The sequence below is a fragment of the Numenius arquata genome, chromosome 1 (genome assembly GCF_964106895.1).
Source record: "Numenius arquata chromosome 1, bNumArq3.hap1.1, whole genome shotgun sequence".
Taxonomy (NCBI): Eukaryota; Metazoa; Chordata; class Aves; order Charadriiformes; family Scolopacidae; genus Numenius; species Numenius arquata.
In genome coordinates this window covers 47,008,442-47,022,569 of record NC_133576.1, presented here as the reverse complement: position 1 = coordinate 47,022,569, position 14,128 = coordinate 47,008,442, and the positions used below count along the sequence as shown (strand labels likewise).

The window sequence follows — 14,128 nt, the reverse complement described above, 5'->3', positions numbered from 1 at the left end:
AGAAAAGCAACATAAGCAAGAAATTATAGTAGTAGATAGGGTTCATGCTATATTTGAAAGCATCATTTTTTTTGAAGCAAACTTTTAAAATTACTTCTTGCCCTGACAATATGAATGCAAAATATGAAACTAGAAGTATTTTTAAAACTGCTAACTTACCATACAAATTAAATGCAACTGTAAGATCCGACAACGTAGGATGTTAAAATATTTTAGATTGTCCTCTCAACAATTCAGATTCTGTATGTACATTAGGTCTTACTAAGAATTTTACCTAAAATGCTGCCATTTTCACTGCTGTAGCTATACTACACATTTAAATGTAAATTTGCATTTTTAACACCTAACATGCAAATTTTGTTAGTGTTTTTTTCTTGTCAATGTTGTTAGCACTAAGTTCTGAGTACCAAAACCAATGTTTTCCCATTAAAAAAAAAAATCTAAATAAACTTATTTATGGAAACTTTTATCACTATGGTATACAAAACAAATCAAGGACAAAAGTTGTATCATTACTAATCAGTCTTAAGCATCTCTCTAAACAGCTCATTGTGATTCTACTCTCCTAACCACACACTTTTTTTTCCTTTTCCTTCTTTGGTCATAGCTCTTTTATCTTCCAGATTGTACCTTCCTGGTCAAAAATAAGGTTAGCAAAATTAAAAACTTTGACATAAAAACAAGAAAAACAGTGAGAACAAGGAAGATGTGAAAACAATCTGTTACTGCATTAATGTGGTTCCCAGCTAATAATAGTTTCTTTGCATAATATTGATTTTTGAACAAAGGAAAAAATACTTACATTTACATGCAGATATAAATTATTAAAAACAAGCTACTGTAATAGTACTGACTCACAATGTTACTTGTAACAGATTACATAGCCAAATAAATATTAATTGACAATTGCTTTTCTAATTGAGAACTAGTGACTTGCATGCAAGAGATCCTGGTTACTTTTTAAAAATTAATACTGACGAGTTTAGAATTGGTTTGATATATTTCCATGTATTTTGTATCAACACCAAGAATACTTAACTTAGCTAAGCCTACCCTCTTTTGCAACTTAATTAAAAGGTTTTCTGTGTAAGAAAGTCTAATCCTAATATCAGAACTTACAAAAAAGTATTTGTACTTCTAGATAAAGCAAGAAAATTAAATTTCTAAGATTTGCAGCAGAACCTAATAGTTGATTTTTGAAACAATACAAGGCAGTAATAAATATGTAATTATAAAAATAGTTATCTGCGTGAGCACATCTGTTCTCGCCTACTTCACGTGAGGAAAAACAGGGAACCAATGAGTCTAGACTTACATTATATCATGACATCTGGCTGAAAGTCCTTCTTCTAGTCAGCTACAGCACTTTGGTGCATTTACTTTTTTTTTTGTTACTGCCTCTTATGTTTATTTCACATAAGACTGTATACAATAAAGCAAAAAAACAGGAGAAAATGGTCTCATGGCAATCTAATTCTTAAAATTTCTCTTTGCATCCCTACAGAACAGCTAAAAGATCCTCACAAACGATGGCTGCAGCTTCAGCTGATTTACTGACCATTCTGCCATACACGGAAGTCTTCTGGAGTAACCAAACTAGCTTAGCCATAAATGCCTCGGAAATTCAAAACAATGCCAGTTGTTCCTTAGAAGACAAGTCACTGTCACTCGCTTTAATAGTTTTTTACTCCATTATCTTTGTTATTGGATTGGTTGGAAATATTATAGCCCTGTTTGCTTTCCTGTGCATTCATCAGAAAAGGAATTCTATCCAAGTTTACTTGCTAAACGTCGCCATTGCAGACCTTCTGCTGATCTTCTGTCTTCCCTTCCGAATACTCTACCACATTACAAGAAACACCTGGATGTTTGGACTCATTTTATGCAAGATTGTAGGAACTCTATTTTATATGAACATGTATATTAGTATAGTACTGTTGGGACTAATTAGTCTAGATCGTTACATAAAAATAAATAAGTCTGTGAAGCATCCTAAAATGTTAACTACTACGCGAAGTATACATATTTGTTGCATGGTGTGGGCAATTGCACTAACAGGATTTATAGTAGTAGTTGCACCATCTTTCTCTAAGAGTCAGGACAGCAATTCTACTATGTGCTTTCACTACCGAAATAAACAGAATGCAAAGACAGAAGCGATTTTAAATTATATTATTGTAGTAATGTTTTGGATAGTTTTTTTTCTTTTGATACTTTCATATATTAAAATTGCCAAGAACCTTCTGAAAATTTCAAAGAAAAGAGCCAATTTTCCCAACGCAGGAAAATACACCCAGACAGCAAGGAATTCCTTCATTGTACTCATTATTTTCACCATCTGTTTTGTTCCTTACCACGTGTTCCGGTTTGCCTACATTACATCACAGTTACAAAATCCATCTTGTTATTGGAAGGAAATAATTCACAAATGCAACGAGGTGATGCTCATATTTTCATCATTTAACAGCTGTTTAGACCCAGTTATGTATTTCCTAATGTCCAGAAGTGTCCGTAAGACTGTATTCCAACTTATTTGCAGAAGACTCCATGGAGATTCAGGCATAGCTCTGGAAAGCACTTCAGAAATAAAACTTGGACAATATACACAAGAGCGATTATCTACTACTACTCCTCACTCGAGTTCTGTAAAGAAGAAGTCTCTGATTTGATTGTTTAAATGAATGGATACTTGCTTCTCCGTCATTCCAGGATATGAATTTAAGATGTACCAAACGCAATACTGTACAGCTACTAATCCTGCCTCTTTCTGTCTGTTAAAAAATGAGAAGTCTCACTTCTGTTTGTGAAAATGAGAAGTAACTTTTCAGAAGTATTTCACTTTTGTTTATCCAAGAAAACAAAATAGGAAGTTCCAGACATCATCTGCTGAACTAAACTAGAACACTAACTCTTTAAGGAAATTTTCATGAGGTGGTTTGAACCTGTATAAGGAATCTTGTATATAGACATTAATATTACCAACTTGTGTATATAAATAATAGATGGATTTTGCAAAATGTAAATTGTGTCCTATTCAAAAGAGCTGTTAAAACCATTACAGATTTTATGTATTTCTCTCTTTCAACATGTTTCAAAGATATCAGTATTTTAAGTACATTTATGGAAGTATTTTTTCCAAGAAAATATTTGAGATTTTAGCAACACAGGGCTTAAAAATGAGGTGAAAAATACAACTGCCATTAATTCAGTTACAATTACAGAAAATACATTTTGTTTTATTAAACAGCAAAATTATACTATTAAAGCCTCCTAAGCCCCTTAATATATTTTCAACATTGTAATGAATGCCAACGTCGAACACCTAAGAAAAACTAAGCAATGGCTTTGGAAAATTAGAAATTAAAGGAGATGACATATGGGTGCTTGCAGTTACCTAAAATTTCCTTGAAACTCTGACAAATTTGGTGACTGCAGCTACCCAAAGTAGTTCAACAAGGAAAATAAACTCACAGATCGAAATATACAGTGCAGAATAGAAAAATTAGCTCTCATGAACACCTATTTATCAGCTCTGATCTTTGCTCAGGCTCAGTCACCGGTCTACTTACAGATTTCCAGTCATACATTTCAGCTGCACTCTTCCTCCCCGTCACAGACCTTCTCTTTTCATGTGACTAAAATAATCTTGATAATTGCTGATGCTATGTATATAGTGATGTAACAGCAATGTCCCATAGATACAACTATATTCTCAGATTAAAACCAAACAGGTTTATGTATCTAGGCACAAACAAAAATTTCAAACCATAATGTTGTTTAAAAAAAGGGGGGCTGAAGGTGGGGGTTGTTAGACCCAAATACGAGTAAGGATGCAGTTATGCCAAGAACAACTTAAATGTCTGGCATGACAGGCCAGAAAGGTGAATGAATTAGACACAAGCTGTTAAGCTCCATAATATTGCTCAAGTAAGCTGCTGTAAAGATGTTGGGTTTAATACATCTACCAATAAATTCTCTGATGGATCATGAGAATTTTACACCAAATTTGTATCAATCTGTGGATTTTTACTAATTCTGTATAATAGTCTGGTTTTACAGAAGCTACTCATAAAACCCCTATCAAGCAAATCAAACATAACACTTCACCTCTGCTAGATATAAACTTCCTTTAATTTTTATATGATTTTACTTCACTCAGTTTTGGTGAAACTCGGTGTAAACATGTTAAACAAATTACAATGACTAACCAGTATATTTATTTTTTTATTATTTTTATCAAAAAAGGACGGGTTCCTTAATATTCAAGAGAGAGATTCCTACAAACATGTAATTTTCATAAAAGTATGATGGTAACTGCATTTTTTCCTTAAACATTTCAGCATACAACTAAGATATTTTTCATAATAATTTCTGATCGATTCTTACAATAATTGCGTTGTATTTTTTCATGATCTTTTACCTATCATCTTGTCATCCTATTATATGTACACTGAAGCAAGAACTGTCTTGGCTCTGTATTTGTATAGGGCAAGGAATAGCATATTGCTTGTCCTCTGCAGTTCTCCTATGCATTGTAGTAGTTCTACATAGTCACATCAGCTCTGGAAAATCTAGGAGTTTATAAACCATCATTCCACAAGATATGTACATTATCTCACCATTCTTTCTTCAACTATATTTATTCTACTGTGAGCAGTTGATTGATGACACTGGTCACCAGGCAGGGGGGAGCGGGGAGCACAGGACAGGACAGACATAAATGGTATGGTAAGGCTTGAAAAAATTTTGGATTCTAAAATTCTTTTAAAGAAAATGTTCCATTTAAACCAGAATTCTCATTTACAAGGATTTGAATTCATGGATACGGCACGATTGCAAAAATAGACTCAGATCTCTTCAGCAGATCAAGTAATAGTACAGGGCTTCAACGCTACAAATGAAGTTGAGTTTTAAAGCCAAAGGCAAGTAGAAATGTATTCCACGTGACAAAAAACAGAGCACCTGAGCATTCTGGGCATACTTGTAGTAAATTATGTAATGTTTACTTGGTTACTGTAACGCTATTCTGTAAGCAACTAAATACATAAAAGAACAACAGGAAAATAGTCTTGCAGAACAAGTTCAAGATTCTGGTCATCATGTGAATAGTATTACATGGGCTTTTTTGGTTTTAGTAATTTTAACAGTGATATCTAGTCAGTACTTTCTTCAAGAGGAACACCTTAAACACCCATAGCTACTTGCATTCATCAGATGTGTTATACATGACAGCCATTCTTTAGAGATTGCAGAGGAGTACCAAGGAAGTCATGCACAATATCAAGAGACAAGGTTACAGAAAAAAACATTTTTGAAGAAATATCGAAGAGTAACACTTTCCCAGGACTACATGCTACACATTAAAATGTTTCAAAAGCATTTAAATACTGGATAATCTAGACCTAAATCTTTTAAAGAGATTTCAGAAGCTACAGTCTAATGTTCCTATTAGGCAAATCCATCGTACCTATAAAGACAAAATTAGGCAAGCTTGGGTGTATAAGGTACTGTAGGCAAAAGTGAATAGATTTGTTTGAGGGAAGCCATGTACCAGAATATTAATAACAAAGGAGTCCTCTGGAAGAGCTGAGAAGCATTGGGATAAAGGTGATACAGTGTGCTTCGACTTCAGCAAGGTCACTTACTGCTCTAAGAAACCCTAGGATGTCAGATGTTAATTCTTGCTTTCAAACTGGTTAAAAATCAGAAAGCAAGCTTAAAAATAGTCTTTTTTCTTCATTATATTCCCCAAGAATCTGCAAAGATATGTTTATGAACATGTTTAACAATCTGGAATGAGTGAGAGTAAGATGACAACAAAGTTTTCAAACAACACACAATTATTCAGAGTAGTCAAACCTAAAAAAACCTGAGAAGTCGTCATCGTGTTATTGTATAATTTAGATGATATGGATTCTATATAGATTACATTAAATAAATCAACTCTTCAGCTCTGAAATGAATATCTGAAAGCAAGACCAAGTCTATAAACAGCAGGTATGGCACAGAAGAGGGGAACTGGAGAAGAGGAGGGGAACTGGAGAAGAGGAGGCTCTGGGGAGACCTAATAGCGGCCTTCCAGTACCTGAGGGGGGCCTACAGGAAGGCTGGGGAGAGTCTGTTTACAAAGGCCTGCAGTGACAGGACGAGGGGCAATGGTTTTAAGTTGGAGAAGGGGAGATTTAGATTGGATATTAGGAAAAAGTTCTTTACTATGAGGGTGGTGGAACACTGGAACAGGTTGCACAGGGAGGTGGTTGAGGCCCCTTCCCTTGGGATATTCAAGGTGAAGCTCGACAAGGCCCTGGGCAACCTCATCTAGTTAGAGGTGTCCCTGCTGACTGCGGGAAGGTCAGACTAGATGACCTTTGGAGGTCCCTTCCGGCCTGGACCAATCTATGAATCTATGAAACAGGTATGACTATATGACCTTTGTAGGAATGTGACATTAAGAGAGTAACAGTTAGATCAAAAAAATAACCCCAAAAAGCAACCAGATAAGTGAAAGTACTTACAGACTTCCACAACTATGTAAATCAGCGCTTCAAGATGTTAAAAGCCAGATGTATCAACTGGCTCAGAAAGGGATCTGAAACTAGACAGCACTGTCATGTAGGAAACAATTACTACTGACCAAAACCTGAAAACGGGTATCTCTACTATTTTAAAAAAATACTTTTTTCTGCAATCAACTTTACCAAATTTGAGGGCAAAATGCCAGGCTCTGTAAACCAGTATTACTGAAGAGCAAACAATCCTGAAGCATCTTGGGAAGTCTGCTGAAAGCTACACTGTGACATGTCAAATGATCATATAATTAGTCACTTTAATAGTGTCTCTTCTCATCTTAGCAGTGCTTCCTAAGGGCCAACTATAGCAATTAGTTTAGTCTTCAGCTGAACTTCAATATGAAAATAATTCTATTTATTGTTCTTTCTGTAAGTAGAGGCTAACAATGCACATCTCCACATAACCTGTATGAACCTAATTTTCTTTCTTTATTAAAATCTACAAGACATCCTCAAATTTCAGTTGGTGTACCAATATGTCACCTCTTTTTTACTATGTAAAGAGGGGCACATATTCTTCATTAGAATAAATGCTAGTTAAAAAATGCATATAAAATATACATGCTGGCTAGTTACCTCTACACCTTTTAGACTTCACAAATACATGAACACCTACATGGTCATACATATGTTCCTTAAAATGAACAGAAAACATAAGCCAAGAAACAAAACTGTTTGCCATTTTTTTATAACTTGAATCACAAACATATCGAAGCATACCTAGTTTGAGTATGCAGCTGTACTGGGATAGAGTTAAATGTCTTCACAGTAGCTTGTATGGGACTGTGTTTATGGCTTGTCATGAAAGCAGTGTTGATAACAGAGAGATGTTTTAGTTATCATAAAACAGTCCTCACACGGCATCAAGGCCTTTTCTGCTCCTCACACTGCCCCACCAGGGAGTAGGCTGGGGGTGCACAAGTTGGGAGGGGACACAGCTGGGACAGCTGATCCCAACTGACCAAACGGATAACCCATACCACAGGACCTTGTGCTAGCAATAAAAGCCAGGGAGGAATTTTGCCACGGCTGCCATTTCTCAGGAACTGGCAGGGCATCAGTTAGCTGGTGGTGAGCAACTGGGGTTTCTTACATCACTTGTTTTTCTTGGGTTTGTTTTTCTTTTCTTTTTCTTCCTTTCTTTAAACTTATTAAACTCTCTTTATCTCAAACCATGAGTTTTCTCACTTTTACCCTACCAGTTCTCCCCCCCGCAGCCTACTGGAGGGGGAGTAAGCAAGTGGCTGTGTGGGGTTTAGCTGCCTACTGGGATTAAACCACAACACTACTTTTTGGCGCCCAAAATGGGGCTTAAAGAGTTCGAGATAACGACAGATGTGACCAGAGCGTGTTAGAGGGAGCAGCGGGGAGCATCAGAAGCAGCAGCCTGTTCTGCAGCAGAGCAGCCACAAGAACAGGAGGGGGAAGAGACAGAAATCATAAACAAGTTTTCGCACTTCTACCCTTTCAATTCTCCTCCCCATCCCACTTCGGGGGGAGCGAGCAAGTGGCTCTATGGGGCTTACCTGCCTACCAGGGTTAAACCACAACATCAACTTTCATTTTCACACTGAAATTAACTGTAATTATGGTTTTAATCTGCAAATTGGTATTTTTCATGACAAATATAAGTTGCTTTGATAACACAACATGGAAAAATTTAAAAGAACAATTTCCCTCACAATATCAGATAATGAAATCATAAAAGAGGAGTGCGACTTACATCACTGATAAACAAGCGAGAGTCACATTTTTCCTGGAATAGGAAAATTCACATACGGACGCTTTAGTCTGATGAGCTCTGAAAGCACAGGATCAGGGTGGGGAGGAGGGAGTTGCGCTACACAATACAAATAAAGCATACAGAGAAAAAGAACCCATTGATAATGTTCCACCAATCCAAAATACATTTTCAATGTATTCTCTGTAGCACTGGGAACCTTCTGCCAGCCTTTTTTCCATCCCTTATACATAATCCCAAGTACTGAGGGCTCTGGAACCCAAGAGAATGGAAAAGGTGCTACAAAGCTGTCACCTTTCACTGCTTTAGAGTGAATAGGTAGGAAAAATCCGTGCACAGAATTTGTTCACAGACATTATGACAGCGAGAACAACTGGGAGGAAGGGATAAAGCCAGAAAAAGCCTTAACATTCACACCACACAGAGTGGGAAATGTAGAAATAAGAACATGAATGGCAGAGAAATGGCTAATTGTGCATCATAGCACTGCAAAGTGAGAAACAAAATGAGGATAGAAAAAGCTAGGGTTTACTTATAAACCTATGTTTTAAATTACTGATTCGGCTTGTTAAAACATACCACAATAATGTGTTCTGGTACATGCTACCTTCAAAACTTATCTTTCTTTTGTCTGTAAATGTGAGTCCTTTAATGGTAAATTCCCTTAAGTCTGCATACCGACATGGACATGGGATGGAGTGCACGCACCCTCAGCAAGTTTGCCGATGACACCAAGCTGTGTGGTGCGGTCGACATGCTGGAGGGAAAGGATGCCATCCAGAGGGACCTGGACAGGCTTGAGAAGTGGGCCTGTGTGAACCTCATGGAGTTCAACAAGGCCAAGTGCAAGGTCCCGCACCTGGGTCACGGCAATCCCAGGCACAAATACAGGTTGGGCAGAGAATGGCTGGAGAGCAGCCCTGAGGAGAAGGACTTGGGGATGTTGGGTGATGAGAACCTCAACATGAGCTGGCAATGTGTGCTGGCAGCCCAGAAAGTCAACTATATCCTGAGCTGCATCAAAAGCAGCGTGGTCAGCAGGTCGAGGGAGGAGATTCTCTTCTTCTACTCTGCTCTTGTGAGACACCACCTGGAGTACTGTGTCCAGCTCTGGAGCCCCCAGTATAAGAAAGACATGGACCTGTTGGTGCGAGTCCAGAGGAGGGCTGGAGCACTTCTCCTATGAAGACAGGCTGAGAGAGTTGGGGTTGTTCAGCCTGGCGAAGAGAAGGCTCCAGGGAGACCTTATAGCAGCCTTCCAGTACCTGAAGGGGGCCTACAGAAGAGATGGGGAGGAACTCTTTGTGAGGGAGTGTAGCGATAGGATGAGGGGGAACAGTTTTAAATTGGAAGAGGGGAGATTTAGATTAGATATTAGGAAGAAATTCTTTCCTGTGAGGGTAGTGAGACACTGGAACAGGTTGCCCAGAGAAGCTGTGGATGTCCCATCCCTGGAGGTGTTCAAGACCAGGCTGGATGAGGCTTTAAGCAACCTAGTCTAGTGGGAGGTGTCCCTGTCCATGGCAGGGTCATTGGAACTAGGTGGTCTTTCACGTCCCTGCCAATCCAAACGTTTCTATGACTCTGATAAACGACTGTGCTTTAGAAAGAAAAATATATTGCTATTCCTTCCACAAAAATGGGGTACAGAAATGTTCTTTATCAGCAAGGAAGTCCCCAGCTTGCAGTCAACCGAATCTACCTTTTAAGTATCAGTTTTGCTTTTACTGCTGTGTTTTAGGTTTTTATTTTTGCTTTATTCTGTGTTTTCGCAGAAGTTAAGAAGAACCTGGAAAAGCCAAAAAGATGTTATAAACAAACATATTTAACTTGAAAACCCACACATTATAGTATGGTGCAGAAAAACAGAGAGAAAGCTTCCTATTTGATAGTTATGCTCAACACAGTTTTCACATTAAACACTAATTTCTGAAGTTAGAAGTAAAAATCATCATGACGAATACACAGCCAGTGTTTTTTTAAAAGCAAATACAGTTAGAGAGACCTCTGGGAGCTCCACAAGAATGTCACTGGGGAAAAAATATAAAGTATTTAGCATTAAAGACCCGAAGCATAAAAACGTTGGAAGATTTTGTTAGTACTGTCAACCTCAAGCTAAGTTTTCTGGCCTGAAAGACGTTGTTTGGCTTGTGTTTTGTCTATGTAAAACAACAACCCAGAGCCTGTGAGATGCTTAACTTTGCATGTTTTATGACAACCAAAGAATTGAAGCTATGAGTGCAATATATCCCCGTTTCTCTGTCCCTTATGATGCCACAGAGTTATACTACATACACTTGTAATTCATCAAGCAACATAAGAAGTTTCATTCTGGGCCTACTTTGCTGAACCACAAGAGCAGTTCTAAAACTGGTGAAAATAAATCACTACTGAACAGCAAACACAGACCCAGCTCAAACCTGCCAAATATTTTATCTTCACTGATTCAGCATAGTGCTCGACTCAACTTGAGTAGACTTAAACATGAGCTTAGATGATTTTGCTTTGATAAGCACTTCTTACAATATTAAATATCTTGCAATATAAATATATATACTGACTATACCTAAAATTCTCATTATATCAAGTCAGGAGAATATCTGCACGGACATTGGGTCACCCTGTGTGGAAAACTGACAAGCAAGCAGAGAGGAACCATGGTGCTCTGCAACAACTCTCCTGATACAGGTTTCCAACTGAAAGTGGTTATTGTGTAGTGCATCTGTCTTAAGAATTTACGCAAACAAAAAAACCCCTCTCAATTTTCATGCTGAAGGAAAAAAAATCCTCAACAAAACTAAGCACCAAAGGTCAAAATTCTATGCAAGATACTTGGTAAATGTGTTTTTTTGAAACAAAATATGGATTGTACTTGTGTAGTAGCCAGTGCATCGTAGAGGCTTATCTTGGTATTAAATGCCATTGAATAGATCAAATTTGAAGTACGTGAAATTAAATCTCAAGTTTAAGGCTGCTGCATGTTTGGTGCATGTTATATGTTTATTCAGTATGACTTGTCCTCAGCACCCATAGTAGCCATACCCAGGGTCGCACAATTTTCTGTGCCCTATCCTCAGCAGTTGCCTTCTATTCCTCAAGATACAGAGACTGAGCGCATCCCTTGTGCCTTCCACAGCACAGCGAGAGCAGGACTGCTACAGGAGGCAGAGCTAACTGAGTTGCTGCCTCCTTCCGTCCTACCGGGGGCAACTGCTGCCAACTTGTTATATCTTCCATTGTACACCAGGAACAGTCCAGTTCTCCATTTGGTCTGTGACAGGCTCAAGGAGATCTGAGGCTGACTGGGCTGTCTTCTCTCATCTCAAGCAGGCAGAGGGGAAAGGAAGGGGCCAGGCAGCCTGCGAGTGGGTCACTCTGTCATATATGATTATACTGCCTAACACACTAGGTATGGGTTATAAATGGTTAACTGAAATACTTTTCACCACTGGGAATTACCCTGGTTTTGTGCTTTGGGACCACAAAATAAGTTGTCTGCGTACAATGGCAAAATGCAATGTAACCATTCTATGATTCTATGATATGCTGCTTACTGACATAAAATCTAGTAATGTATAAATTAGAAAGTGATCATGGTTTAAAAGTACAGGAAATATATATAATTGAGGTGAAGAATGCATGTGAAGAACTGAAGAGTGAAATGCATATATGATGCACTTGTACTATTTGAGTATCATCAAATATGTTTTAGATAAAATATGCCATTTGTGAGTTAGGCGAATAGAAATAGTCCACTGAAAGAATAATGGAGGTGCTTACTACAGCTTAGAACTAACTGTAACTGTATTTCTTTCTTTCTTTCTTTATAATATACCATTCCTTTGTTACTTATCTCACTAATCAGTTTCAAAATGAAGTCTGGTAGACTGTAATTTACTATCATAAACTATTATCATATAATAATTCTGAAGAAAACATAGCATTATCGCTTCCTGCAACACGAGTTATGGTCATTGAATTATAAATACTACAGGCTACAGTTGATAAGCAACTGAATAATAATAATTTTAAAAAATCCTGCTAACTGGAATTGCTCATACTATTTTTTGGCATGTCTCCTCTTAGCAATTTTCAGGATATGCATTCTTGTGTCTAAACCTGGATAGAACACCACAATAACAAGGGCTTCCAAGACTACTTAAGAGACTATTAAATATTTAAATAATACAACATTCTTTCTGTTAGAACAGTTTTAAATATTACTATACACTCAGAAGTGGAAAAAAAATAAAAACAAAGTATAACTAAATCTAACAGGAACAAGAATTAAAGTACATGCAAACTAATTAGAGCATTTCAAACTAATAACTAATACTCCACAGCAAGTTTCCCTCACTTAAATTTAATCCCAGATGAGATCAACTACGTAGTCTAAATAGGATGCCAGCATACATGTCCATCATTTTAGTAAAAAAAAAAAATAAAATTAATGAGATTGAACAGTAAAATTGATAGTATGTGATTTCGGTTGATTCTCACTGTGTATATTTGAACATAAAGCAAAACTAACAAAACAAGAACCTTACCAAAATTGCAGAAGTTTTTATATGGTATCTCCTCTGTTCTCATAAAGGAACTTATTTATAGCTGTCAAAAAGCCGTATCTGACAACCACAGATGTATCAGACAGAACTGAAGTCAAAGGTCTCAAACTCCGGAGAGCTAAAAAGAGTTTGACTGATCTGTGATCAAACCTTTCATGTAGAGGAGGGAAATTGTCCTGTGCACACTTCTGGATGATTTGTATAAAATGCTTTATTTCTTGGACAAAGAGTCAGTTTTCCCCAAGTGATGCCTAGAAGGCATCAGCTGTAAATTGCTTCCACACAATCCACCACCTGACTAGACATATGGGATGCGTTCATTTGGTCACTCATGTGGTCACTCTTGGAGCTGAAGAACAGTTAAATGTCATTATTAATGAAAAACTTGGATTTACAAAATAGCAACTTTTTTTTTTTCTTCACTCTGAGAAGTGGGCAGTCCTTCAGAGAATGACAGTAACAATCCCTCCACCCCCAAAAAGAGGAAAGCAGTATATAAAGATTGCAAGGTGTTTCTGTGCCATACCTACATGACCAAAGGACTGTTACAATCACTCTTCCACACTATCTAATTCTTTTTATTTCTCTAATGGAGCTGCATCCTGACCTAATTTCAAAGGTTTTTTTGCACAGACATATCATGTCTGAACTTTAAGTGCCTAGCTGCTTTTTGTCACTGTAAAAGAAAAGTGTACATTTTGAAAACCTACTTTTGTCAGAGAGATACTGTTCTTAACTGTACTTTCCAGATTCAATTATCAGCCTTTTCATTGCAGCAGTAGAGATAAAAAGGACATCAGACAGAAAAATTTCCTCTCTGCAAAGGAAGGTGCCTGCAGCTTGCATAGGTAAGCTTCAAACTACTACTTCTTTGTTTCACCTGACAAAATTTGGGCATTGACACAGAAATGATCTTTAGACTACTAAAGGACTGAATTCAACAATTTCTTTGTGAATTTAACTCATCGTAATAAAATAATTTAATACATTTTTGTTCAACAATTCATAAGGGACTTAGTGTACGTTAAAATGCAACAGCTATAAAAGTCAATTTAATTTCCAAGTTGTCAAACATGGCCTACAGCATAATTTTTAAATACGATGTTTACAACTTTTTTGCTATCTAACCAACTAGGTGTCTGGGCTTTTTATCACAGCTACGCAGAATTCTTTTGGATATCCAAGTTCATTTGCTTACAGCTTTTTAAAGAAAAATTATTATCAGTCTGTAAGTTTGAAATCTGTTAATTTTT

At 37.2% G+C, this 14,128-nt stretch overlaps 2 protein-coding genes across 6 annotated transcripts in view; one reads left to right on the top strand and one right to left on the bottom strand.

The window, feature by feature from the left end:
* The window catches only part of CASK (calcium/calmodulin dependent serine protein kinase), a 215,905-nt gene that overhangs the window by 101,499 nt on the left and 100,278 nt on the right, over positions 1-14,128 (bottom strand). The gene's annotated exons all lie outside the window — the stretch shown is intronic.
* GPR34 (G protein-coupled receptor 34) lies at positions 1,530-2,669 on the top strand. The gene has a single exon (XM_074153726.1). It carries the CDS (start codon positions 1,530-1,532, stop codon positions 2,667-2,669), a length of 1,140 nt encoding a protein of 379 aa, XP_074009827.1.